General features: G+C 36.5%; 5 protein-coding genes across 11 annotated transcripts; 2 read left to right on the top strand and 3 right to left on the bottom strand.

The window, feature by feature from the left end:
* Positions 1–1,368: 1,368 nt before the first annotated feature.
* On the bottom strand, positions 1,369–4,893 carry LOC137711215 (uncharacterized). 3 transcript variants are annotated; one of them, XM_068450437.1, is made up of 5 exons: positions 4,446–4,893; positions 3,329–3,471; positions 2,756–2,949; positions 2,159–2,272; positions 1,369–1,940 (listed from the first exon to the last, which is right to left on the bottom strand). In XM_068450437.1, the coding sequence occupies exons 1-5, from the start codon at positions 4,752–4,754 to the stop codon at positions 1,813–1,815; spliced, it is 888 nt and encodes a 295-aa protein (XP_068306538.1). In that variant the 5' UTR covers positions 4,755–4,893; the 3' UTR covers positions 1,369–1,812. The 3 variants fall into 3 exon arrangements, with proteins under 3 accessions (XP_068306538.1, XP_068306539.1, XP_068306540.1); XM_068450438.1 differs by having other exon boundaries at positions 2,765–2,949; XM_068450439.1 differs by having other exon boundaries at positions 1,801–1,940; positions 2,159–2,210; positions 2,765–2,949.
* Positions 4,894–8,866: 3,973 nt separating this feature from the next.
* Positions 8,867–10,406, bottom strand: LOC137711163 (UPF0426 protein At1g28150, chloroplastic-like). Its single transcript, XM_068450370.1, has 3 exons — positions 10,268–10,406; positions 10,006–10,173; positions 8,867–9,170 (listed from the first exon to the last, which is right to left on the bottom strand). The coding sequence occupies exons 1-3, from the start codon at positions 10,304–10,306 to the stop codon at positions 8,991–8,993; spliced, it is 387 nt and encodes a 128-aa protein (XP_068306471.1). The 5' UTR covers positions 10,307–10,406; the 3' UTR covers positions 8,867–8,990.
* An 846-nt stretch (positions 10,407–11,252) lies between these two features.
* LOC137710652 (alcohol dehydrogenase-like 6) lies at positions 11,253–14,554 on the top strand. Of its 5 annotated transcripts, XM_068449737.1 has the most exons (11): positions 11,253–11,460; positions 11,581–11,720; positions 11,799–11,836; positions 11,956–12,059; positions 12,213–12,284; positions 12,563–12,645; positions 12,757–12,832; positions 12,913–12,974; positions 13,191–13,286; positions 13,363–13,572; positions 14,130–14,554. In XM_068449737.1, the coding sequence occupies exons 1-11, from the start codon at positions 11,385–11,387 to the stop codon at positions 14,244–14,246; spliced, it is 1,074 nt and encodes a 357-aa protein (XP_068305838.1). In that variant the 5' UTR covers positions 11,253–11,384; the 3' UTR covers positions 14,247–14,554. The 5 variants fall into 5 exon arrangements, with proteins under 5 accessions (XP_068305838.1, XP_068305834.1, XP_068305835.1 ...); XM_068449733.1 differs by having other exon boundaries at positions 11,254–11,460; positions 11,956–12,284; XM_068449734.1 differs by having other exon boundaries at positions 11,256–11,460; positions 11,584–11,720; positions 11,956–12,284.
* Positions 14,555–16,144: 1,590 nt separating this feature from the next.
* Positions 16,145–16,972, top strand: LOC137709857 (NDR1/HIN1-like protein 6). The gene has a single exon (XM_068448838.1). The coding sequence runs from the start codon at positions 16,145–16,147 to the stop codon at positions 16,970–16,972; it is 828 nt and encodes a 275-aa protein (XP_068304939.1).
* A 1,437-nt stretch (positions 16,973–18,409) lies between these two features.
* LOC137711233 (ATP synthase gamma chain, chloroplastic-like) lies at positions 18,410–20,024 on the bottom strand. Its single transcript, XM_068450458.1, has one exon. It carries the CDS (start codon positions 19,725–19,727, stop codon positions 18,615–18,617), a length of 1,113 nt encoding a protein of 370 aa, XP_068306559.1. The 5' UTR covers positions 19,728–20,024; the 3' UTR covers positions 18,410–18,614.
* Between the last annotated feature and the right edge of the window lie 7,450 nt (positions 20,025–27,474).

The following is a 27,474-nucleotide window of genomic DNA, read 5'->3' as shown; positions in this document are numbered from 1 at the left end:
TTTATCATGTAGAATTGGTAGTACCGTCGGTTAAAATTGACAGCAATCTGTTTCTATAAAAAAATATAAAAAAATTTATCCGACATACTTTCCTATTACCGTCGAATATAACCGACAACACTTTTTCCATGTAAAGAATGGCAGGAAATATCCTGCCCAATTCCCTCCCAAAATTTTGTCACGATCTAAAAAAATAAAATAATAGTTGTTTGGTTTAATAAAATTATGCTTATCTAATCGCGATTATAACTATAGTAAAAACAAATTAAAAAAACCAAAGATTATCAAAATTATGCTTATCTAATCGTGATTATTCATTAAATTCAAGTTTTGTATATCTTCATACCAATAATAGCGAAAAAATTTATTAATTTAACATAAATAAATATTTATTCGACAAAAAAAAAACTTAAATAAATATTTATGGTATATTAAATATTAACTAGTTTAATGAATATATTTAATTGACCATCTTCCCAGCTTGATGGTGAAGTGCTTGTGCATGAGACATCTTGGTCTTGGGTTCGAAGGGGGTGTGCTTCTGCCATTGCCTTTGAATGTGATTAACAAAACATAAATATTTATAAAATATTTGAAAATATATAATATAATCGCCAGAGTTAGCAACTATTTGTGTCGGATATAACCATCAAAGTTAGTATAAAAAATTTGAAAATATTTGTGTCGGCTATAACCGCTAGAGTGAGTATAAAAAATTTCAAACTATTTGTGTCGAATATAACAGCCGCCAGAGTTAGTATAAAAAATTCAAAAATAATATAACATAATCTGACACATTACGTACTCATGGTGGATGTATTTGCCAAAATTGGTTAAAATTATTTAAAAAATAAATCTGGTGGAGTTAAGAGCCTATTTCATTATTCTTGTTGGATATATCCGACAGTAATACTTTGTTATCTAACACTTTTTAAATATGTTGTCAGAAATATTTTATCCGACAATAATACTATAAAACCGCCATCACTCTCCGACAAATTAAGCCAATTTTGTTGTAGTGCAACCTATGCCCACCCTTAAGGTTATATATTTACACGAAATATCACCTTTGAGCAATGAACCAAAATGAATTCTACGACTTCTTTAACCTTTAATTTGGCATGCTGATTGCTGGATAATATGTATGGCTCGCGTGCAAATAAAGTCAACGGAATATTCAATTTTGGGCCTAATGCCTAATAGATTTTAAATCATAGTTTTTTTTACAATATAAACTATTTTCCAACTATCATATCACCACGAAGACTAATAATCCACTTAGGCTTCTTTTTTTTTTTCCAATGAATATTGTGGCTTTTGGGCAGGACAAAAACAGAATCTTTTATTAATTTTTACGGGTCGTAATACTTATATTTATTGAGTTTTTGCACATATGATTTATAATTTTATACATAAGCAGAAAAATCCATGAATCATGACAAAAGCCAGGCCCAAGAAAATGATACAGAGCTTGTTACGAACTCTGAAGCCACCTCTTGAGGCCATCGCACAGGACTACAAAGAGTATTTTTGTTCGCCACCATTTAGTGTAGTGTATGCTAATCATTTTATTTATCACCGTTAGATGAGTTTCAAAGAGTATTTTTGCTCGCCACCATTTAGTGTGGTGTATGCTCACCACTTTATTTATCACCGTTAGATGAGTTTGAATTTTGAGATTTGTGTAGTGGATATAAACAAATCTCAAAGTTCAAACTCATCTAACCATGATAAATAAGGTAATGAGCATAAACCACACTAAATAATGGTGAGGAAAAATGCACTCCAAGTCAGTGTCCCACCCAAATCGCTTCACTTCCTCACGAGAACGTATAACACAACACGGCTGCTGCAATATTCTGGATGCCACTGTCTCTGGTCCAAACGCCCAATTACAAAATCCTTCATTGCACACTCCAAGAAGTATTCAAGGACAGCATCTGCACCGGGAAGAAGAATTGAAAACAGTACGTAAAAAAAAAAAAAAACTAATGAAAATAACTTGAAAACTTTGAGTTGTAACGATAAGGACAAAATAAAAGGTTATCAGGATTTTTTTTTTTTAGTATAAAAATGTGGTTTTTCGTTAAAATGAACAGTACCGGAAGCTTTTCGTTAAAGTTTCAAAAAAAAAATTTAAAAAAAGAGCAATTATTACCATTTCGAAGTTCTCCAGCCAAAAAGATTGTCGTTTCGCCTCCGGAGAGTTGCTGTAATGCAGACAACAAATCCAACACTGCTTCCTCACTATAGATTACATCAGAGCCTAGCACTGGTATAACATTTTGGTAAAAACACACATTTGACATGGTATGGTTTGAGCATTGAATGTAGGTTTACCATTTACCAATTCACTATGATTAAGAAATGAGCAAAGAAAACAGAATCCTAATTATTGAGGACAGTCCTAAAATTCAACCGCCCTTTCTTGGGTGTTCTAGGAGAAGTAATTTTGCTTTCAGTTAGGCTGTTGAATTCAGCATAACGCTAGGATTAAGACAAATTGAATGTGATTCTAAACAGAGACCTCTTAATTGGAATATCACAGAAACTTTGACCATAAAAGATTAGTTCCATTTTGCAAAATGTCATTTCGTTTTCATTTTCAGTTCTTTAATCTCAAAACCAGACCTTGGTTCCTGACATTTATGTTGGTAGCGTTATTATTACCAGTTAACCATCCAAAAATTTGATGTGCAGCACTGCAAGGGAACCAACATCGTTATGTTACTGCTTTATAGGAGAGGGAACCAACATTGTTTACCCAAATCAGGTGGAGGTTCAGTCAGTTCTGGATCAGGATCATCTCCCCATGTGAATTCCATCACTTTAGCTGAACCTCGCATGTCTCCATGTCTCAGATTGACTTCAATGTTCTTTCTCAGTAGTCTCAGTCTATCAGGAAGATCTGTGAGCACAACTTGACCGCCTAGAAGAGCTGCAATGCAGCTGGAAGAATAAAGAAAAGAAGGGTGGTATACAGCAAGTAAGAGAACCATTATTTTCAACCTGGCCTATAAGGCCATAAATTAGAATCCAAGTCAAAATCTACATGTACGTTAACCATCTCCGGGGAGGTAGACATATAAATGCCAATTATATCTTGTTAACATGGCCTACAATCAACCCAAACTGCAAACAACTAGAGCTCTGCTGGATGAGGTGATCTAACAGTAAAAGCTCCTAATTCTACCCATTCAAAGCCAGTCTAGTAGAAAAAACTGATCTAGAGGTCCAGTTAGACACTCTATCTAAGAGAATAGCATCTCATAGAAATTAAAGAAGAAAAACAGATAGATGTCAAGAAAGGGATTGTAATTATGAATACCCGACTAATCCACAGCCAGAGCCGAGTTCAACAACTTTCTTCCCTTGAAGAGGTAGTAACTCCGCGTCTGAAGCATGCTCTAGAAACTTCCCCAATACAACTCCACTGTCCCACATAACAGCACCAGTGACCCCAGGTGTATTCTACAGTTCAAGAACAAGTTGAATGCACAATAAAATTTCTATAAGAATAAAACTTAAAAGTGAGTCCTCTAGCAGCTGTCTTTTACATCACAGACCAACTGAAATAAAACGACGGTGGAAGCTTTAAAATAATCTATTATGTGACTCATGATAATCGTTCATATCCTAGCTTTCAACAAGATGACCAAGAAACGAAAATTTTAGTAATGAAATTTAGTCTATAAAAACATAGTTTTCTAAACGGAGATGAGAAACAGGCATGCATTATGTACTTACTCTCATCACCTAGTTAGTTTCATTACCATATGAAAATTGAAGCCTAAACCTTCCTAAAACTAACTGACTAGGGGATTCTTGTCCTAGCTCATGTGTCTCTTAATCCAGTTCAATAAACTGACCGAAAAGTTTGATTTCAATATTTTCAAGTTTGAAGGGCGAACCATAATTACCTCCTCTTTGGACCAAAAATCATAGGCCTTGGGCATAGAGGATTGGATTGGAATGGACAGGCCACCATATTTTCAAAGTATGTTGAAGGAAGAAATAGAAAACTTGTGACCAAGTTGGAGGTAGAAGGTCGTTACTCATTTAGTAGAGTATACTGTCAGATTTGACGCTTGTCATTTTGTCCTACATCAAAATGAAAAATAATTGTCGTCTACCTTCATCCATTTCAATCCAGTCCTAGAGAGAGACCAAGCATAATCTCCAGAATAATGCTTCCAGAAACTAGCTGCAAGACTAATAAAGCGTCCGAATTTCAACAAGCTAGACTTGTTGTGCTTGTTTCTTTCTTTCTTCTGTTTTTATGCCTCTACAATCTACATCTAGAATGAATGATATTTTGCTAAGAATTCTGTAAAGTGACTGAATCACACTGAAAACAAAGTTTTAAAGTTGACAAGAAGAAAGAAGCATTGCAATGAAGAAAGAAAGAAAGAAAGGAATAAAGATTTGAGATTAGAGAGAGATACCAAGGAAGAAGGGGACTGGAAAATGGAGAGTGAATGGCCACACGCATCCAGTTTCAGTTCAAGACAAGCTTGAGAGACGAAAGCGTTCGGCTTAGACAGAGTTGGCTGTTGGATTCCCCACAGCAGCATTATCTCCTCCGCAGCTGCTTCATATGAACACTCTTCCTTTTCTTTTTCTTCTTCCTCTTCCTCTGATTTCGCCGTTGCCGTCACCGTCAGCAGCCTAACCATTCCTCCGTACGATCCCATCCTAACCATTCTTTCTTCTTCTTCTTCTTTTAATACTACTTCTTCAGTGCCAGTGGTCATGGCTACGGGAGAACAGGAGAGGGGGCGACGTGGATTTATTGAGGGAGAAATATTCAGCGGCGAATTTAAGGCAAAAGCTCACCGGAGGAAGCGGCAGTCGTTCGAGTCGCTTGAATTTTGGGGATTTTATTTGAAACCGGATAACTCTTTTCCACCCCGAATTTAAACTTTAAATGGAAGTTATCTTTCTTACTATGTTACATAATTATCGACGGGATAAAATGAACCATAAAACCAAATTTTATCAATAAACTCATGTCTAATAATTAAACAACCACAACGCAATTTTGATCTTACATTCATTCTATCTAAAGCCTTAAGATGCTCTAGCGCTCTCATAGATAAAAACAAGTTTTTTTTTTTTTTTTTTTTTTTTTTTTTTTTACACCGATGGATTCTAATTTTGAAGTTTTGAATCTTTCAACTAATGTATGAATCGATTTCTACTTTTTGTTTGTTTTAATTTTTTTAGGGTTTAGTAACAATATCAGCATCTCTTCCACAACATTGTCATTAGCAGAAACATATATGGGATATAAATTTTTAAATTTTTTTTAATCATCTATATGGGATTAAGTAAAATCAGCAAGATGAAGGATTAATTAAAACACCTATGGGATTAAGCAAAATCAGTAGATGAAGGATTAATTAAAACACCTATGGGATAAAGCAAAATCAGCAAAAGAATGATTAAGCACAAGATAAATATGTGAGAGAAATTGCTCTCTTTACACTATGAATGAGTTGCACTGATTTGGGGTTTTTATTTTCTAAATGGGTGTACTGATAAATTTATATATTAAATTGAGTTTTTGAGAGTAATTTAGGTAGTAAATTTGATTTAAAGACATATTGATAGTTTAACTAATAGTAATATGGGTGCAGAAATATATTATACGTTCAAATAAATTTGGGAAATACCTAAAAATAGGACATTTTTTAATCTTGGGATAGAAATAGCGCAAACCGGCGATGCACAAGCCATACACAAAATCAAAATTACTAAAACACCCACATATTAATACTAAAATTCATCAGCCCATTGCATAACTTTTCTCATTTTGGAAGAGAGGGATGTGGTGAGAGCTCTGAGTTTATGGGTTGAGCTCAAATCTCTGAGCTCTGATTTTAAAGAGATGGAAGTCCAAAGAGAGGTGAGAAGAGTGAGTTGGGTTTTGGGTTGACCTCATACCTCTGATTCTGAACAAAGGGATGTGAGAGAAAGAGATGAGAGGAGTGAGCTCAGTTTTGTACCATATTTTCTGTTTTGGCTGGAAAGTTCCATTTTTTCCAGCAATTGAAGCTTCGCCAGGCATAGTAAGGTAGGGTGTTTAGTTTCAAGTTTCTACATCAATGATTTATGGAATAAATGGGTTGTTTGTAAGATGAATTAATACTTAGAAGTTAATTAGGGTTTGTGTTTCATGTTGGGGCCTATGGGTTGTGACATAAACTTTACTTTTTCACATGCTACATAACTGGGATGGAACAATTTATGGTTCAAGTGTTCAAATGCATAAATTTGTGAAAATTTTTCCATAATGTGCATGTGTTGTGCATATGGTGTGGGTGGCTACAACTCAATATGAGAAGCGGGAATGTTCACTAGTTATAATGCACGTATATTGGGCCCCCGAATTTAGCGAGTATGACCACAACCTAGTTGGCCTCGGTGAAAAATAAAATCAAGAAAAAGCTTAGAGGATGTTAAGGGTCATGCGTGTCTATGAAATTACGACAATGAGTGTCATATTTTCCAAGTGCATTGTTAAGCGGTAGTTTGATATACATAACAAGACTTTTTCAAACTGCCATTGTAACTTTATATACGTAACAATTATATTTTAATTGTATCTACTATACCAATAGATTGTCGTTAAAGTTTCTTATTAATGTGAAAAGCAGCTCGTTGCTCGACCTCCAGTTCTGTGCATATGATGTTCATGTATTGTACATATGATGTGCATGTGGGGTGCATATAGTGTATATGGTGGAGACGTCACATGTGATGATGTTATTTTTCTAATTTCGAAGAGATAGTTGTGAGCTCTGAGTTTTTAGGTTGGCTCAGATCTATGTCATGTGTATGTCACTCCAAATAGATGACTTTTAATGGGATTTCCGAAATCTAGGTTCAAGTCAAAGATTTGTAAACTACAGATCTCTAAGGGATTTTTGGAATATAGGCCCTTACATATCCTCCAACGCCGTTAATTGCACGATGCACGTCCACAACAAAACCGACGTCATTGCACATATTGATACATATAACAAATTTGGGATTTTCTTCGAACTTAGAGGGAGAAGGTGTTCATTGGCGGAGGAGAAATAGAGAGATTGCAACAGAAAAATGGTGCTTTTAGTTTTTCATAATGGATTTTCTTCAACATTTGAAACTTTTTGGACTGCAGATTGGTTTTGACCCGATGGGTTTTGAATGGGATTTCGAATTTGGGGAAGAAGATGATGATTTGAGGAAGAAATCCTCAATCTGCAACTGCAAGCACATAAATGTGTTCATTTCCTAAAAGGGCCAATCAGCATACACAAACAATCTCCAAATAAATCAAATCTTCCAATGGGGTTTTCAAATTTGGGGAAAAAGATGATGATTTGAGTAAGAAATCCCCAATATGCAACTGCAAGCACATAAATGTGTTTATTTCCCAAAGGGGCCAATTAGCAAACACAAACGATCTCCAAATAAATCAAATCTTCAAACTGGATTTTCCATTATCTTTCACTAATATAGGAACATCCAATAAATATCAATTTTAGAGAGAGACAGATAGAGGGGGAGAGAGAGAGAGTAGATAGAGAGAGAAATCAGAAGATGAGAGGAAATAACTCATTTACATGAATTTGGTAAATTCAAGGTGTAGGAAAAATCATATTTTTGTCCGATTGTTGTGCATACCATGTGCATATTCAAAAAATCATATTTCTGTCCCAAGATTAAGAGAGTGTCCTATTTTTAGGTATTTTTCCCAACGTATAAAGTGTCTTATATATCATGGGTAACTTTGTCATTTCAAATGATAAAATGACCATTTTAACAAGAGTAAATTGTAGCAATGGTCCATCAACTAAAAATCTATTATCATTGGTCCCTCAACTCATCAAAACGTGTAACTATGATCTTTTTCATCAACTCCGTCATAATTCTGTCAAAATGAGTTATATTGGAATGACCATTACTCCAATTAGGTTAGAGTTGAGAGACCATTAATACAATTTTTCTTATTTGATTTTCCATATTTGCCCCTTGATTTAGTCTCACGTGCTTGGCACGTGACTCATTTTAACGGAAATTTTAACGGAGTTGATGAAAATAACCATATCTGCACGTTTTGATGTGTTGAGGGACCATTTGTAATGGGATTTTAGTTGAGGAATCATTACTCCAATTGAGTTAAAGTCGAGGGACCATGACTACAATTTACTCTTTTAACAATTTTAAGAGTATTGGGTTCCGATCAAATTGGCAACAAGAATTCATTTTTTTAATTAGTTTGGCCAATTTCACTAGTACAAATCCTCTATATCAAATATTGAATCAAACCACTACGGTGCATGTTTACTCGTTTTGAATGAGACGTATCATGAATGTATTAAAAGGTTGATTAATTAGGACTCTTGATATTCGATGGTCCCTTAAGTTTTCAAATCAAGCTAATATCCCTAGTAACTAAATGTTTGGAAGTTTAGCCACTTAATACTACAGTCTAGTAGTATTCCTTCTCACATGTAAGTGAGAAGCCTCAGGTTCGATTCTCACCAAACGCAAATTTGAACTACATTATCGGTAGCCCATTATGAGACTTAGCCTACTCCCCCTTAGTATAGATAATATCGTTTGTTCAAAAAATGTTTAGAAGTTAAACAAAAAAAAAAAATGTTTGAATTTCAAAACTCACAACTAAAACCCATCGAACTAATAAATCGAGTTTTAGGATCCAAATCTGAAACCCGAGTCCAGGAGAGATTAAGTTATGCTGATGCAAATTGCAATTTTGAAGTAAACCATTTACCACTTCGGTAAACAGGTCTTTATGTTATCTCTTCCAAATGCAGTCATCGTGAAACTATAAGCACATAAGAATAATACTTGCAATGAATCCGCAGGCAGTCTGATTCATTGTGTCAAAGAAGTATATGAGGTGAGTTGCCAGTATAACTCATTTCAATGGGTCATGATTACAAAACAGGGGAGCCAAGTGTACCTAGTATGAAATGTTATTCAATCTCAATCTGTAGCGGGGCTTCTCCCGCTGGTTTTAACCCGTCAGCAACAATTTCTTCCTCGGTGATTCCAGTGGCTTCCACAGTCCTTGAAACCCAATCCTTGAGTGGATCTTCATTCAAATCAAGCCTTAAAAGACCAGCGAACATCCCTCCCATGAAGGCAACTGGCTCCTACATGATGAGATAAGCAGAGAAAATCATGGTACTAATATTGTACCATTTACATACAAAACAATGTGCATTCTCATGGGAAATCCTCTATCTACTCGCACATACCATAGAAACACAATAGAAGCATAGAAGGCCGAACTAATGAGAGATACGGTCAATTAGTGACTCATATGTCATAAGAAACTGATCAAAGAGTTACTTTTTGTTTTACCAAAGCAAACATTGAAGTAGCATGCGATCTTGCTTTAAGAAGATACTGATACAATCCAAATACGGACCAGGTAAAATATAATGCAGTGATTTCATAAGTGGTCACATGAGATGGTGCAATGAAAGAGGAAATCGTCTTTCAAAAAGAGACATGAAGTGATTCAAAATTTTCACAAGGATGAAGCTAGGAATATAGAAGAGCAACTTTAGCTGTACAATAACATATCAAAGGTGGGTTCAACGGGTTTTTTTTCTTTTAAATTTAATTTTTATTGAGCAATAACGTAAAGGAAAAAACAAGAATCGATTGAGCAAAGCAAATAATAAGAATGAAATCTTGAGGCCCAGAAGGCTCATAGTAGATTCGGTATTATGAAAATGCAAGAATCAGTTGGCAAAAATCGAACCTCTCGGAAACCCTAAAACATCCTCACAAAATTATAGGAAAAATCAGCAAATAAAAGAAAACCATACAAACGCGTAGACCAAGATCCAAAGTATCAGATAAATCAACAACACATAGATTCCAAACATCATTCAACCAAATTACGCATGGGTAATCTATGAATTATTGAAAAAATGGGCGTTGGGTGTGGACAGAGGTAGTAGTAGGTGAAACAAGTACCTTAAGCGCTTCTCTGAGGATGGGTTCTTCGTTGGGATTGAAGAAAAACGCCTTAATCCCATTGCCGTTCCCCAAACACAATTTTCTGCGGCTGCTGCTTCTAGGAACCTGCTGCTTCGGTGATGTCGGTGGTTTAATAAACCCAGGGCCAGGCTTCTTCGATTTCCACTGTTACCCAATTGTCAATTACTCATCAAAATTGATTAGCAGATGAGTAAGAATAGGAAAAAGAAAAGTTCGGGCCGTCGGATTATTCGCTCACCAGTGCACTCGAAGGAGAATTCACAATAAACACAGACATGTTGACTAACTTGAACTCCTGGTGCTCTCTTCTCGTGTTTGATGGTTTCTGGTTCGTATTCCCCACCGGTAGATGTTTGCCCCTCTCTCTCTCTCAGACTCTCTATGCCGTTTCGCTTCATACAAAACTCGGGGGTTGTGCACAATGGACATGGGTCCTCTTCGGATCCATGTATCATAATCCATCAAATCCATGCATTCAGATAGTTGAAATTTGATCTAACGATCAAAATTATTATAACTTTTAAAGTGACATTCTGTTTGTAATCGTTAGATCAAATTTCAACGGTCCGAATACATAAATTTAATAAATTATGATACATAGATCCAAAGAAGACACATGTTCGTGCACAATTACCCTGCCAAGTTACCGTAATGTAAATATGCAAGTATGACAGGACAGGACCAAACCATGACAGGACCATTTAAAGATGGATGTACCAGCCCAACTTTAGCTCCCGGTTTGATCCGTTCTAATTGCTGACCCTACCACAAAGGGGATGCACAAGCCCATTTGTCTACAAATATTTTATTTTAACCGCCTATGTTATTCTCTATTTGCAAGGGCTTGCAATTCAATAGGGGTTCACTTGTACCTTCGAGGTCATTTTGATTCCTTCTTCCACAATATTAGTTGTATGAAACAAATTCTCGTTCATTTTCACACTGGTTCTCATGAGTTTGATTTCTATATGTAGGAAGCACACATATTGAAGTTGATTTTTACATCACAATTGTTAAGTAAAAAGTTTAATAGAAGTAGATTTTGTCTAGTAATTGTGAGACTCATATAATTTTTAGTTGATAAACTAAAGTAGCAATTTAGCTAAAATTCAAAAACCAATTAATACTCCAATTTTCCTAAAAAGAAAAGGGAAATAACATAGGTGTGGGTGTGTGGTGAAAGACCACCCATAAAATAATGCAACGGTTAGGTGAGGAGATCCTTTACCAACCACACCTACCCCCACCCCAACACCCCCAGGGAAGTGCTCAACTTCAACTGCCGACTCCTTCAACCTCGTCTCCGCTTGCTTCTTTTTGATTAACGATTGAAAAAAGAGTTGTGAGTTGAGCAGATGTCTTTGCCTTCTTCCACTTCCATAGAACAACCACAACCCCGTGTCCATGATGTCGATGTCATCACCTGCAAAGGTATGTGTTATATGTTTGTTAATTTCTACACTAAAATCAAAATCAAATACGAAAATACTTACTCATGTGTTTTTATGTTTTGTGAAAATCCAAATCCAAATCCAAATGAAAATGTAAAAGCAGCCGCGGTGGCATGGGGAGCTGGACAGCCTTTGGTGATAGAGCAAGTGAATGTGAGTCCACCTCAGCCAATGGAGATAAGGATCAAAGTTGTATGCACCTCTCTCTGTCGCAGCGACCTCTCTGCCTGGGAGTCTCAGGTATTTCTTCTTCTTTCTTATTCTTCAAATTTTTATTGACTGCTCGCAGTTATTTAAGCTCTGTTATTTTAATTGCAGACTATCTTTCCTCGGATATTTGGTCACGAAGCAACAGGGTAAGTTATTTCTCTATTTTTCTTTTCATCTACTTATATATTATTATTGTTGTTGTTGCTGTATGATATGAATATGGTGATATTAGGTACTAACCTAACCAATAGCAATATTATTGCAGGATTGTCGAGAGTGTTGGCGAGGGGGTGACTGAATTTACTCAAGGGGACCATGTGCTAACAGTGTTCATTGGAGAATGCGGGAAATGCAGGCAATGTGAATCAGGTAAAACCAACATTTGTCAACTCCTGGGGCTCGAAAGGAGAGGATTAATGCACTGCGATCAGAGGACACGCTTCTCTATAAATGCCACTGGGGAACCCGTTTACCATTATTGTGCAGTTTCAAGTTTTAGTGAATATACAGTGGTGCACTCAGGATGTGCTGTCAAAATCAGCTCACTTGTGCCTCTGGAGAAAGTATGCCTTCTCAGTTGTGGAGTAGCTGCAGGTAGAGTTTCAAGTCATGCTGAAGTTGCCATGAGATCACACACACACACACGATATATGCACACACACACGATATATGCACACACACACTCTTTATATATATACACATATATAGCTCGGAGGGTTGAAGGTTTAGTAGAGGAATGCAATTTCAGTTTATGATAGCCCTTACATGCCCCTACGTGTACGTCTATGTAGCTGTATGTGTAATGGTCATGACAATTCTTGGTCAAGGAAAAATATTTCTCATATGTGTTATGTATGGATACAAATTTTCAGGCTTGGGTGCAGCTTGGAATGTTGCTGATATATCTGATGGATCAAGTGTGGTGATATTCGGTCTTGGGACAGTAGGCCTTTCCGTAAGTACAGCTTTGCCTTTACTGTTACAGTAGGCCTTACAAAAATGACAGGAGCAGCAATGCAGCATGTAATTCAATTTATTCAAACCATAATTGTTTCTTGTGTGATAGGTTGCACAGGGTGCAAAACTTAGGGGAGCATCTCAAATAATTGGTGTTGATACTAATCCTGAAAAGGGTGAAAATGGTAATATTTGGACAGATATGTTTTCTTCTATCTGACTCTGGAGTTATATGTTAAATAATGATGCTCTTACTGGTATACAGCCAAAGCTTTTGGAATTACAGAATTTATCAACCCAAATGACAGCAAAGAACCTATTCAACAGGTAATTCTGACTAAACCATAGATGGATCCCCCTCCCTCAATTTAAACTTATTATCAAAGTAATACATTAATAATAATTAAATAGTCAGCGTGACAGATGGTTGGAACTTGGTGGTAGATTGAATTGGGTGATTGGAATTCTACAGTAAGGAACGATAGTGGATCAACTTGCATTTCATTTGGCTTGAAACTTAAATGTGAGCTAACTTTCTTTCAGGTTATTAAGCATTTGACAGGCGGAGGAGCAGATTACTCATTTGAATGTATAGGTGACACTGGCATGGTAACTACTGCATTGCAGGCATGTTGTGATGTAAGTTTCTTATATGTAATGGTTTCCTTTTCTTTTTCAAGCATGTCTCATTAATTTTGTGTATAAATTGATGAAGTTCTATTCATTCCACTTGGCCTCTTTTTTATCTGGCGTTTGCTTGAAGGGATGGGGTTTGACAGTTACACTTGGTGTGCCAAAAGTGAAGCCCGAAATAACAGCTCATTATGGGGCATTTCTTACTGGAAGAACATTGAAGGGATCGCTATTTGGAGGATGGAAACCTAAATCTGATCTCCCTTCCTTAGTAGAAATGTACACGAAAAAGGTAATTGAACTGACTAAAATTCCACTGAAGCTTCAAGAAAGAATATCATCTAATATGAAGTGTCCTTTTACCTTTCATTAGGGTAGAATTCATTTTGTCCTCATGTAGTTGGGTAATCTACAGACCGTCTTTGGTCCTAGCATTCTAGTAGTTACCAGAAAATGCGACAGGGCATGCCTAAACAATAGAACTCTTGTTAACACTTTAGCATGTCTTAGTTTGATAAATATCTAATGTCTCAATGATTCAAGGATGATCATGAAAATATATCCTTTTATATTAGCAAATAGATAATAATATTGAAGCCTTCCGGTTTGGCCTTTTTTTTCTGTGCTAATTTTGCAAGTTTCAGAACTACATTCATGTCATATGCAGTAATATTATATTAGTTCTCTTTTCTTATCAGCTTTTTCCTTCTTGTCCTGTTTGTCATGACCGATCGGCAGTCCTGATTCCTCTGGCTATGAAAAAGCTTTTGCTTGAAGAATTATGAATCAACAAAAAATACACAGAGCCTAATGATTTGAAATATATGTTTTGTTAACTTGAAAATGCAGGAAATCCAAGTTGATGAATACATATCACATAACCTGCCATTTGAAGATGTGAACAAAGCTTTCAATCTCATGCTAGAAGGCAAGTGTTTGCGTTGTGTCATCCACATGGAAAACTAGTTTTCCCTTGTTTTGTCACCTTGGTCCTTGGTAGAACAAGAGCACAAATTGCCTTTCTACGTCCTACATGCGAGATTTGATTCTCGATGGTTGTTGCGATCAAATTTTATCTACTCGTGGAGGATTATTGTCCCTTCCCTCGGAAGTTGGAAGGCTAACTCGAGTAACTGTAACTGTAATTCCTTCCTCCCCCAGCTGGTTAAACATTATTGTAAACTGTTCACTGCTGCAATATTTACAGACATAAAGAACACAATCAATATGCATGTATCCGATTGGTGTGACATAAAGACATTATTTATTTATTATCTTGGGTGTAAGAGTTGAGACAAAACTTAATCCACCAACCGTATTACTCACTAATTACAGTGTTCATGCTCGAGAATCGGATTGGAGATTCTTTGATTTGTTGTCTGGCAATCAATGAATTGATCTTGTAGTTCAAGAAAAGACACAAAGTTGAATAATATATACATATGTGAAGTCTGCCTGCGTTGATAGATGATGTAGAACAAGATAGGAATCGATCAAAGGGGAGAATTTAGTTTCCTTTTCCTAGCTTATTAGAAATTTCTTTTATGTTTCCTTTATTTACTAGATTTACTAGTACTAATAGTAGAATTAGGTTTGATGCCTATGTAAATGCCCAGAATTGCTTCCTAAAATTCTCATTTTATGAATTTGTGAGGTCCTTTTTTATATGAGCCCTCATATTAATTTTATGTTAAATTAAGCTATCAATTTAAATAATTTTTGTTACACCGAAACACAATAATTCTATGAAGCAATTAAATTTAAAAAAAATCTCAAATTTCATATGAAAAAGGGTTCACGCAAGGAGGGGATCCTAATTTTCGAAACCACACAATCTCAATTTTTTGGGTGCTTTGTAAGTAACTGGATTGAATATTATTCATAAAGATTGGATGAAGTTGGATTTACAAAGTTATTATGGTTTTATGCAATTGAATTTGCTGTGTTTAGATATTCGAGGAGAAAACTAGGTTTTGTAAATAGAAGGAATTCGACATAATGTGAAACTTTCTTCTCTCTTCTTATTTTTTTTAATTTTTTGTTTTATCAATTAGTATTTTATTTGTGTAATCAGATTATTTCATATTATTATCAATCTAATTCATAGTTTTCTCTATTTTATGGATGAATTCCAGAATAGTAATAGTGTGACATCCCACATCGCCCAGGGGAGTGATCCTTAAATGTATATTTCCATCCTTACCTAGCACGAGACCTTTTGGGAGCTCACTGACTTTGGGTTCCATGGGAACTCCGAAGTTAAGCGAGAAGGGGGCTAGAGCAATCTCATAATGGGTGACCCACTGGGAAGTTGCTCGTGAGTTCCCAAAAACAAAATCATGAGGAAATGGTAAGCCCAAAGCGGACAATATCGTGCTACGGTGGTGGAGCGGGCCCGGGAAATGGTCCCTCCCCGGGCCGGGATGTGACAAATAGAGTGCATTTTTTCTTGTGAAATTTGACACTTGTCAGTCCTTATATCCGCGATACCGTTGTGCTGACTTTCAACAACCAAATTAACTACTACACCCTTGAATTTGTAACAGACAAGGAATGAAGGCAACCAACCAAGCAATTATTCTTATTTGAATGCTTATTAACTTTGATTAGCTGAACCACCACACATACATTATACACGTTGGCGCTAAATTGTGATATGTTGTCATTGTGAGTAGGTGAGGAGGGTGATCTGTGATCTGACATTTTTTCTCCCCAGAAAGTCGTAGGAATTATTTTTTAGGAAGGGCTGGAGGACCATACGCAAATATTAGGAAACCCACACTTATTTATATACATGGACCGGAAGCGTAGACATGAAGAGTTGTATCCTCGGTGGCATTTTGTTTCGAAAGTTAATAATAGAGATGTCTGATCACCAGAGAGTTAGAGTTCATCCTGCTGGAGATGTGGAGGCACAACCAACAGCACTGCCGCCTGTGCCTCCGGTGGTGCCACTGCATGGACACGGTTCATCATCATCGAGTACAGAGAAAGCGACAGAGAAAATAAAGCTGCTTCAGACGAATAATCTCTCTGCTCCTTTACAATTACCAGTAGTAGGACGTACCATTAATCCGGTAATCCAAGCAAACCCACCAAAAAAGAGAAGCTCATGTACATGCTGCAGATGCATGTGGTGGACAATGGGCATCCTTCTCCTTGTATTGATAATAATAGGAGCCACCGCTGGCATACTTTATCTTATCTTCCACCCTAAACTTCCTAATTACTCGGTTGATAGCTTGAAGATCAGCGACTTAACGCTCAATATGGACATGACCTTATATGCTAAATTCGACGTCAAGATAACAGCCAATAACCCAAACAAGAAGATCGGGATTTACTATGAGAAAGGTGGCCGGTTGAGCGTGTGGTATACAAACACGAGGCTTTGTCAAGGGATGCTACCGAAGTTTTACCAAGGTCATCAGAACAAAACACTACTCAATGTGGACTTGACAGGCCAAACGCAATACGGAAGCACTTTGATGAATGCACTGCAACAGCAACAACAAACCGGACGCATCCCCTTGGTTCTTAAGGTTAACGCACCAGTGGCAGTTAAACTTGGAAAATTGAAGCTCAGGAAGGTGACCATCTTGGGGGAATGCTTGCTGGTGGTGGATAGTTTAAGTGCTAACAATTTGATTAGCATTAAAGCTAATAATTGTAGATTTAGAATGAAACTTTGAATTAATCTGGCAATAAATCTACAATTTCGAGGATATGGGAGCTGTTTATTTATTTGTTTTTTGTCTGTTGCACTTTCTCTTATTCCGTTCTTTCTTTCCATATGTATTTCAATCAATGCAGTTGCCTTTCACTCTTGATGTAAACATAGCAATTTTGAGTTGTGACAAAAAAAAACATAGCAATTGAGCTCGCACAAAGACAAAATCACAACACGTGATGCTAAAGATATAAGAGATTTTATATAAAATGGTATACAGAGCTACATAGAGTGTCATCTACGTCATATCATGTATCCTACAATAGTTATAAATATATAACTACAAAGATCCAAGAACTGAGTGTATCACACAATCAGAACTTCAACTGACCTGCAGGATCAGTTTGTTCTGTAAGTGTTGATAGACGCAGAGAAAATAAAGGATGAGAATAATTTATAGCCTCATTTCAGATAAGTAAACATCCAACCTTATTCTAGGCCATTTTTTTCTATTGTAATTTTGGAAATTTTCAATCAGTGAAGCAGGATAGTGTAAAAGCAAAAAGATAACAAGAGTTCGCATCTATCAGGAAAAAGATTAGCAACTTTATCTTGAAATTATATGTTTATATTACTCACTAATCGTTATTATGCGTGATTTAGAGAGACCATTTACTAGAACTACGTTTTGTAGACTATATAATGTGGCGCTCAATAGTTGAATTTTTTTAAATTATTAAATAAAAATTCAATCATCAACCGCCACATCATGTGATGTACAAAATATAGTCTAAAACATGATTCCCCTAGCATTTTTCTTTATATTAGGTGGAGAAGATCTTGATTTTTGTCAAGGTCGTATATTCTAAAAAGCTGCATATGAATTTATATTATTTCCCCGAAAAAAAAGACAACTCTTTCAGTACCAAATATATGGCAGGGTCACAATCAACAGTGTTGAGCCAATAGGAACCATAATTTCTCTAGTTTCTTCCCTAGGAAGTGAGAAATTACTTTCCAAATGATGAGTTCTTTCTTTCCCAAGAAAGATAAAGTTCGATAGAAATTCCCATCAGTGTCTCGAAACAATCTTTCTAACTACGATTATGCAAACAAGGAAAGAAACTGAAACATCTACGAAAGAACTAGATTTCAATAATACATGATTTTGTAATTTTTGCTAGGTGATATCATCTGTAACTCCACGTTTCTGACCTATGGACACAATCAATTGAGCAAGTTTAGTCAGAGCAGTAGGAGATGAAAATATCGGCTTCACATACGAAGCTCCAATCCCGACAAGAACTCCAAATCACAAATAACAGGATATGCTTTTGTCTTACTTTCTGTGCTTTTGTAAGAATAGGATGAATTCAATAACTTGCAATGCACTCTTAATCATTTGAACAGGAAAGCGAAAGAGTCGCTGCATGGAAGAAACTGCACAATACTGTTAGGATAGAACAAGAATGAGATATATTCCTCCATGTTATTAATCTCGTTGTCAATGTGACCGCTCCGATCATCATTACAATTTAGAAACAATATTGCTATTCTGATGCTTTTCGCCTAGAAAATTGCCTAATGAATTCGATCACAAAACTTTCATCATGAACAATATGACACAAAAAGGAACGAAGAACAAGGAGAGGAAGATCCTGAGATTACTCAAACTCCTTTAGTGCTTCGGCTCCAGCAACAATCTCCAATATCTCCCCTGTAATCTTTGCTTGCCGTTGCCGATTGTAAACATTTGAAAGAGTCTTCGTCAAGTCAACTGCATTGTCAGTGGCATTGCTCATAGCATTCATTCTCGCCGCGAGTTCACTTGCTGTTGATTCCTGCAATGCCCTCAAAATCTGACTGTTCAAGTAGAGAGGCATCATGGCATCAAGGATCTGAACAGGGTCTTGTTCAAATTCCATAACCGGCAAAAGCCCTTCCCTCTTTATCTTCACACTCTCCCTCTCCACACTCAGTTTACCTTCCTTAGTTGTCAGCCTAAAGAACTCATCCTCAATTGCATCAACACTATTCCCAGTCACATCAACAACCTCTCCCTTCGGAGACAATGGAAGCAATGTATGAATAACCGGCTCAGATTTCACCAACGACACAAATTTATTGTACACAAGTTCAACTTTATCAACCTCTTCGCTCACAAACAGCGAAAAAACATCATCAGCAATGACCTGAGCCTCTTTTGTTGTTGCAAATAAGCCACCTTCAATAAACTTATCAACACAAATCTCAGGCCTACGCATAAAATACGAGTTACCCTTTTTTCCAACACTGATCAGAGTGATATCTAACCCAAGTTTCTTCAATTCCGTGATTCGGGCCTCAGCCTTTTTTACCACCAAGTTGTTGAAGCCGCCGCAGAGGCCTCGATCAGCGGTGATCACAACAATGGCAACTTTCTTCACAGGCCTAACATTTGTGAGAGGGACATCAATGTCTTCACACTGAAGCCGCTCATTTATGTCGTACAGGACCTCCACAAGCGTCTCAGCAAAGGGTCGGCCATTGATGACTGCTTCCTGGGCCCTCCGAACCCTGGCAGCCGCCACGAGCTTCATGGCTTCGGTGATTTTCTGGGTATTTTTTATGGAATCAATTCGGACCCGGAGCTCACGCAGACCGCAGTGGATTGCTGAAGATTGAAAACGGAGAGGTTGGGGTGAGATTTGGGGCAAAAGGTGTTTAGGGTTTTGGAGAAATACGTTAGAAATTGGGGCTTTTGCAGAGACCCACAGGATTGAATTGGACACAGCCATTGGTTCTGGTTCTAGTTTTGCCGAGATTGAACAAATTCAAATCTCTGCAAAAACCTAATTGGATTGAAGGTTTATGAAAGCATCAAGATTGAAAATTTCTTGGGGAATTGTATCTTTGCAACAACTTTTTTGTTGGTGGAAATTTACTCCTGAGATTTGTGTAATAGAAGTCAATTTGATTGGGGTTGGCTTGAGATGGACTCTGGAGCCAAGCATATGTGTTGGATTCTCCGGCGAGGTAATCATTGAACCCCAACACAACGGAGCAGTATAGAACCGTTTGATTCCAGAACTAGATCATTGTTTAGGGTGTAGGGGTGTAGGATTCTACACATTACTTTTTGTTTTATTATCTTTATATAAAAAATTAATACAAAATATTGACGTGCCTTAATCGTAACCGTTCAAATATGAAGGGATGGAAGAGTATAGAGATTAGGAGGGTAAAGAATCATACTCTATTGTTTACAAGTGTGTACTGAGAATCTGAGAGATTTTAATTTCATTTAAAATTTTGGTTCAATTTTCTCAAATTGTTTTTTATAGAAGAGATTTGTGGATGTTTAAAATATATTACAAAATCTCTCAAATTCTCTCAAATCCCTTTACTTTTTCAAACTCTTTAAAATCAAACTCTAATTGAATACATCCAATTTTAATAATTAATCTTAAAATCATGATTGAATACACATTGAATTTCAGATAATCTCTAAAATTCCTGATTGAATATCCTTAGATTCATTAAAAGAATTAAAATCTCTCAAAATCTCAATTAAATACATAAGACTCATGTTTTCCAATGAATTTTGAGAATTTACTAGATTCATAACCTAAAATTTGAGTTATTCTACGCATACTACATGTTTAAAAATTAATTCTCAAGATTTTGACACCTACAAATCTTTTTGAGAGACCCACCACTAGTTTATATTACTTTTTCTATTTTTCAATTTTAAAAATCAATAAAAATATAGCTTCGAGTCCTAATAAACGTTAGGATCACATCCAAAGGTCTTGTAACATTTCCATTAACTCCCAAGAAAAATATTTCCCTTAAGTCCTGCTCGTGAGTGCAAAAATGAGGCAAGCTCTGTTCACAAAAATGAGGACATGCTTCGGGCACACAAAATGAGGTGGACTCTGAGCATGCAAAACGAGGCGAACCAAGGCGTATGGAAACGAGGAGAGCTTTGTGCATGGAAAACGAGGCGGGTTTTGTACACACAAAACGAGTTGGGCTTTGCTCATAGAAAACGAGACGAGCTTGTGGTACACAAAACAAGCCGGGCTCGTAGCACGAACTTCATGCACGTAGAACAAGGCAAAACCAGTCGCACGAAAAACGAGGAGTATTCCACTCGCAGATATGAGGTAGGCTCTGCACACGCAATATAAGGCGGGCTTGGCACACAAAAAAAATGTGGCATACAAAACGAACGATGCGACGCACAGAAAATGAGACGGGCCATGTGCACAAAAAACGAGATGGGTCGACCCATACAAAACGTTGCTGGCTCGGGCACACGGGTCAACCACTGTTGCTCACATGAAGCATTAGTACCAGGATAGAGCCTTTATAAGCTGCTATCAATATGAGGTAGGGTTTAGTTTAATCTCACAGGTCAACCTTTGTTGCCCGTACAAACAATTGTGTCGGGGGTAAGGTTTAGTTTTAATCTCATGTGTCAGGTATGATTTGTTGTACGAACCATAGGTGTCGGGGGTATGGTATATATAGGGGTTAGGTTTAGTTTTAATCCCATGGGTTAACCGTTTTTACTCGTACGAATCATTGGTGTTGGGATGGTCATTTATAGGACTCTTATTAGGGTTTCGTTTCAATCTTAAGGGTCAACCATGGTTGGTCGGACAAAACATTGTTTTCGGGGTGGGGTATTTATAAGCCGTTATCAACCATGATAAAATTCACACTAAAATTTCAACTTTTAACATAGTAACCCATTCTTTAGAAAGAAAGAAAAAACATTTCTTTGCTGCAGTGCGGTGAGGGGAAAAAAATCGAAGGCGTTGGGCTCTAAAACTTGCCAAACTCATAGTGTTATTTTTACAACTCGTTACTATTCACACATGTAAACTCTAAACCTCATAGGCCTCCACTGCTTCTGTTGCGCCTTGGGCCTTCCTGAAGGCGTGAGTTAGGGTTGTGTCTCCTTGCTCCTAACCATTAATTATATTTATTTTATGCTTTAATTTTCATTTTTGTTAAATTTTCCTCTTTTTTTTCCCCTACCACAACGCCAAATTATTATCTTTATGTTCTACAAAATGCATCTTCGGTGAAAATTTCTCTTATAATCCATGTCAAAAAGTTCATAAATAAGGATCTAAATCTAAATCCAAATAAAGTAATGTAGGGTGAAAAAAAAAAACCTTCAATGAAAAAAAAAGGGGAGAAAAAAATAGAAAATGATACGATCGGTACTTTGCTACCGGTTCTCATCAAGAAGGATCGCTCAAAAGTTAGCCATTACTCCATATATAAGTCGCTATCTTTCTACCGATCCGTCTCTTTTCGATTTTTTTTTTCTTTTTCAAATTTTTTTGTTGTTAATTTTTCTTTTCTCTTACCAAAACAACAAACTATCATATTTATGTTCTTTAAAATTTATTTTTTCTTGCAAAATTTATTATAATTCATGTTAAATTTAAAGATATTTTTCTATTTTTCAACTTTAAAAATCTAAAAATAGTTTTGGGACATAATAACCGGTAGGATCACATCCAAATGTCTTGCAATTTTTCTTTAACTGTGACGTAAAATATTTCCTTAAGCCCAAAATTTCATTTTTTTCACAAAAAAAAAGTGAGTTATAAGCCACAGTTTTCCAATCAATTTTGAGTACTTTTACAACTTCCTTTATAAGTCAAAGTTAAAGTCATTATATTCGCACCACATGTTTATTAAAATTAATTTAGGACATTCTCAAGATTTCGGACACCAACAATTTTCTTTGGGGCTCCGCTATTAGTTTTCATTATTTTTTTCAAAAACTTAAAAAATCAAGAAAAAATAGTTTTTGAACAAAATAAAGGATAAAATCACATGCAAAGGTCTTGCAACATTTTCGTTAAATCCCACTCTAAATATTTCATAAAACTAAAAATTTCAAGTTTTTTACAAAAATTGTGATTTATAACCTACGTTTTCCAATCGATTTTGTGAACTTTTACAAGATTCATTATAAGCAAAAATTTGTGTCATTCTAGTCACACCACATGTTTTTTTAATTAATTTACGACATTCCAAAGATTTTCGACACCTACAAATCTATTTGGGAGCATCGCTATTAGTTTATATTATTTTTCTATTTTGCAACTTTAAAAGTCTTCGGGACCTAATAAACGGTAGGATTACGTCTAAAGGTCTTGCAATATTTTCCTTAACTCCAACGCAAATATTTCCTAAAGTTAAAAAACCCACGGTTTTCCAATCGATTTTGAGAACTTTTACAATATTCGTTATAAGTAAAAGTTAAATGACACACCCCAACCCGGAATGTCCACTAGGACCCCGAATCGAGCTGTGCTGGCCGACATCAAGAAGGTGACGAAGCCATAAAGTGTGATAGTGTATAAAATGTGAATAAATTAAAACCTAAAAGTGCTTAAGTACACGAGTGCACGATGAGCGGGTCTGGACCCATTTCACGCGTGATACAGAGCATAGGTAAAGTACAGTAAGGTAAGATAATGATTATACCATCATAAGAAGACATATATACTGAAAAGTGCCACGAATTCTCGTTAATACAGAATTCTGCTACTAGAACCTAGAGGGGTGCAAAAATAGAAAATGTGAGTGAGCGAAACAAAACTTTCCAAATCAATTTCAATTACCAAAGGCAGTAACCCCTCGCCGTAATACCTGTATAATTTCCCAGAAAATAATAGGCGTGCCTATAATTCAAAACCATAACCAAAATAACAGTCTCACAGCTATGCCGTGTCAAATATCTCAACAAGAATAAGTAACCCAGGTGAACTAAATCAATATGAAATGGTATGTCAGCCGGATCCACCTATTGTGGCATGTACGGCTGAACCAATAACTCCAACATGCTAGTTGGAGTTACCTCACATGACATGTACGGCTGACTCAATAACTTATCAACATACTAGCCAATAGCTCATCAACATGCTAGCCAATAGCTCAACAACATACTAGCCAATAGCTCATCAACCTGCTAGCCAATAGCTCAATAACATGCTAGCTAATAACTCATCAATATGCTAGCCAATAGCTCAATAAGATGTTAGCCAATAGCTCATCAACCTGCTAGCCAATAGCTCAATAACATGCTAGCTAATAACTCATCAATATGCTAGCCAATAGCTCAATAAGATGCTAGCCAATAGCTCATCAACATGCTAGCCAATAACTTAATAAGCTGCTAGCCAATAGCTTAATAAGATGCTAGCCAATGGCTTAATAAGTATACATGCACACGAGTCGGAACCACCTAAAGTGGTCTATACGACAGGACTGGGTGTAAATAAATACGCTCAAGTGCTATGATCACGTGAAGACTGTGCGAATAATCGTGGGTCACCTACGAGTCGGAACCACCTATTGTGGTCTGTACGACAGAATTGTGCACCTACATTGGATCCAAAGTGAGCGTAAGGTGCGGGAGGTGAACATTACGTGAAGGACTGTGCCCTGGCCATGGGCGGGAACACTAACACCGGGGTGCAGGTTTATAAGCTCTCAATGCATCTCAACATAACATGTACAACTCATAGGCAACCTGTACGATAGTGTCGGAGTTACCTATCATTGCAACATGTACGACAAGGTCGGAGTTGCCTAAAGTATAAATATAGTCATGCCATATCTCAACCATTTCAAGTAACACCATAAACTTACCTGAACTTACCTGTGCGTCTTGCGTTCCTCTTCGCACTTCAAAGCATTCACAGTAATTTTTTACAGGTAGTATACATATGGATATGTCATGATGCAATCTAATATTCAACCATATCATAGCATTTACCAGTATATACATATATATATATATATATATATATATATAACATGGCAAAAAATGCATAATCTGTAACACCCCACTCCCGAACTATTTATTTCGGGAATAATTATCGGGAACAAGTCCAACTAAATATTAGTTTAATTAACCATCATTATTTACAATTCTTTACTTCACTCTCTCAATGCCTCACACATTGATTTATGACTAACATTTAACCACAAAAAACATAAGGTTAAATCTCATATTTCCACCAACTTCCTTCACATTGCTCAATTTCCCAAATAAGGCTTTTGTCTCAAATATATTATGGATGCATCTAACGTATCGTTAGACTACCTACGTACCCTAAACAGAGATCAAGTCATTCGTAGTTCATATTAGTACTTCAAGTATTCACATTAATTATGTGAAGGTAATATACCTAAATCAATTTAAAAGTGTCGATGGAACTATCAATAATATGTACGATAAAAAGAAAAAGATCCACTCACCTAGAGTCCACGCTATGATTCTCTAGCGCACACATCAAGATGTCCCAAATGATTGGCGCCTGCCACGAAGTCCAAAAGTGGACGAAAGATGGTCAATTTTGCCCACAAAGCCGACGGTGACTAAAACTTTCCGGGGTCGATTCATCGTCTACGGTGGACCAACAAGGTCAAGGTTGGTTGAGATTTGCTCCTGGGATGATGGGCTACAAAGCCCAAGTGGTGGCATTGGTCATCGCTTTGCCGTTTTGCCAGAAAATCAAAATGGGTGGCGGAGGTACCGTGAGAACCATTAACTTTCGTGGCCTCAACCCGCCACATACAGATGTTAATCAAAGTGGTTCTTGGATGGATTTTGCAGAGGGTAATGAGAGCTTCAAGATGGTGGTGGTGGCGTCAAAAAACTCCATCGGAGTCGGCCGGAATAGGCCTTGGAAGATGGGTGGTTGTGGAGGTATACTGACGGAAAACCCACAGGAAAAGCTCCCAGCTTTTTCCCCTTTTTTTTTCTTTTTGATTTCCGATTGGGTTGCTGCCTTTTTGTTCTTTTTCATCTAATTGGTCCTTCTTAATATTTTAACTAACTCTCAATAACCAACTTTAAATGTTCACAACTATATCGTTATAATCCGGACTCGTAAACGGTTATTGCCTATACGTTCGCACCAACGAGTACTACGAGGATATGCTAAAAGAATAAGTCATACATCTCTCTAGACGATGGTCAACGTTAGTCGAAATATTTGCCTCTAGGGTATTTTTGTACATTCATGCTGTTTGTACCATACTTGACCAATCCCGAAACTATTAAGCACCGGTCAACAGCATACCGTCAATGACCCACAAGACTTTTCCTCCAACCAGGAGGCCAATCACAACACGACACGTGTCAATATCAAAACAAAGCTAGAAACTCTCTTCTATAAAAGGGGATCATTCTCACACAATAATTCCTAATGTCATTTGTACTAAACTATTCACTAGAACTCACTAAAAGAGAGTTTGAACCTATGTATTTGTGTAAACCTTTCACAACTAATGAGAACTCCTCTACTCCGTGGACGTAGCCAATCTGGGTGAACCACATACATCTTGTGTTGTTTGCTTCCCTGTCTCTATTCATTTACATATTTATCCACACTAATGACCAGAGCAACCTAGCGAAGGTCACAAACTTGACACTTTCTGTTGTATCAAAGTCCTCGCCGATTTTGTGCATCAACACATGCTTTTAAAATTAATAAAAAAAAGGTAAAATTTGGAACGAGTTGTCACATTAAAGCCCATCCACTTACACTACATGTGTTCCTAAAATTAATTTAGGACATTTCCAATATTTCAAACACCTACAATTCTCTTTGGGGCCCCACTATCGTTATTTTATTCTACTTTTCAACTTTAAAAATCAATGTAAAATAGTTTCGGGACCTAATAAAGGTTACAATCACATCCAAAGGTCTTACAACATTTTTGTTGATTCCCACGAAAAATATTTTCTAAAACTAAAAATTTCAATTTTTTTTCACAAAAAACTATGAGTTATATATAACCCACGTTTTCCAATCGATTTTGAGAACTTTTACAAGATTCATTATAAGACAAAATTTGAGTCATTCTAGTCGCACCACATGTTTTCTAAAATTAATTTACGACATTCCAAAGATTTTCGACACTTACAAATCTATTTGGGGGCCTCGCTATTAGTTTATATTATTTTATTTATTTTTTTTCAACTTTAAAAATTAATAAAAAAATATTTCCGACACTTTATAAATGGTAGGATCACATCCAAAAGTCTTGCAATATTTTCGTTAACTTGTAAGCAAAATATTACCTAAAACTAAAGATTTCAATTTTTTTCACAACTGTGAGTTTTTTTTTTAATTTTTTTTTTTAAGCAAAGCGACATTTTTACATTAAGTGGAGGAGAAGTTCGGCTAAGCCACACAATGAGTAGTCTTATGGAATTCACCTTTCATAAGATTTGAACCTAAAACCTTTCACTTCCAAGTGAAGAAAAATAACACTATACCGTAATATTGATTGACATCAATTGTGAGTTATAAGCTGCTTCGCCTTTGGTATGCAAATGAGGGAGACAATACTTACAATACATACGGGGCACGCAAGGCAGACCCAACTCGTTTTTAAATACGTGGCTCGCTCAGCAGAAGCCCATTTATCTCACCTGGCCCAACTCATGCAACACGAAAAGAAGCCCATTAATCTCAATGCTGTGGTGTGGTCGGG

Source organism: Pyrus communis, chromosome 12, assembly GCF_963583255.1.
Source record: "Pyrus communis chromosome 12, drPyrComm1.1, whole genome shotgun sequence".
Taxonomy (NCBI): domain Eukaryota; kingdom Viridiplantae; phylum Streptophyta; class Magnoliopsida; order Rosales; family Rosaceae; genus Pyrus; species Pyrus communis.
This window is presented reverse-complemented; position numbering and strand designations above follow the sequence as displayed.

What these genes read in the sequence shown, in the direction of transcription:
- LOC137711215 (XM_068450437.1), bottom strand. Translation starts at nt 4,754, where the DNA reads ATGACCACTGGCACTGAAGAAGTAGTATTAAAAGAAGAAGAAGAAGAA. An exon ending in ACCTGATTTGGGTAAACAAT is followed by an intron (nt 2,273 to 2,755) that starts GTTGGTTCCCTC and finishes ATGTTATACCAG; the next exon opens with TGCTAGGCTCTGATGTAATC. An exon ending in GGCTGGAGAACTTCGAAATG is followed by an intron (nt 1,941 to 2,158) that starts GTAATAATTGCT and finishes TTCCCGGTGCAG; the next exon opens with ATGCTGTCCTTGAATACTTC.
- LOC137711163 (XM_068450370.1), bottom strand. Translation starts at nt 10,306, where the DNA reads ATGTCTGTGTTTATTGTGAATTCTCCTTCGAGTGCACTG. An exon ending in ATTCTCCTTCGAGTGCACTG is followed by an intron (nt 10,174 to 10,267) that starts GTGAGCGAATAA and finishes ATTGGGTAACAG; the next exon opens with TGGAAATCGAAGAAGCCTGG. An exon ending in TCCTCAGAGAAGCGCTTAAG is followed by an intron (nt 9,171 to 10,005) that starts GTACTTGTTTCA and finishes CTCATCATGTAG; the next exon opens with GAGCCAGTTGCCTTCATGGG.
- LOC137710652 (XM_068449733.1), top strand. Translation starts at nt 11,385, where the DNA reads ATGTCTTTGCCTTCTTCCACTTCCATAGAACAACCACAACCCCGTGTC. An exon ending in CGATGTCATCACCTGCAAAG is followed by an intron (nt 11,461 to 11,580) that starts GTATGTGTTATA and finishes AAAATGTAAAAG; the next exon opens with CAGCCGCGGTGGCATGGGGA. An exon ending in CAGTTGTGGAGTAGCTGCAG is followed by an intron (nt 12,285 to 12,562) that starts GTAGAGTTTCAA and finishes ACAAATTTTCAG; the next exon opens with GCTTGGGTGCAGCTTGGAAT.
- LOC137709857 (XM_068448838.1), top strand. Translation starts at nt 16,145, where the DNA reads ATGTCTGATCACCAGAGAGTTAGAGTTCATCCTGCTGGAGATGTGGAG.
- LOC137711233 (XM_068450458.1), bottom strand. Translation starts at nt 19,727, where the DNA reads ATGGCTGTGTCCAATTCAATCCTGTGGGTCTCTGCAAAAGCCCCAATT.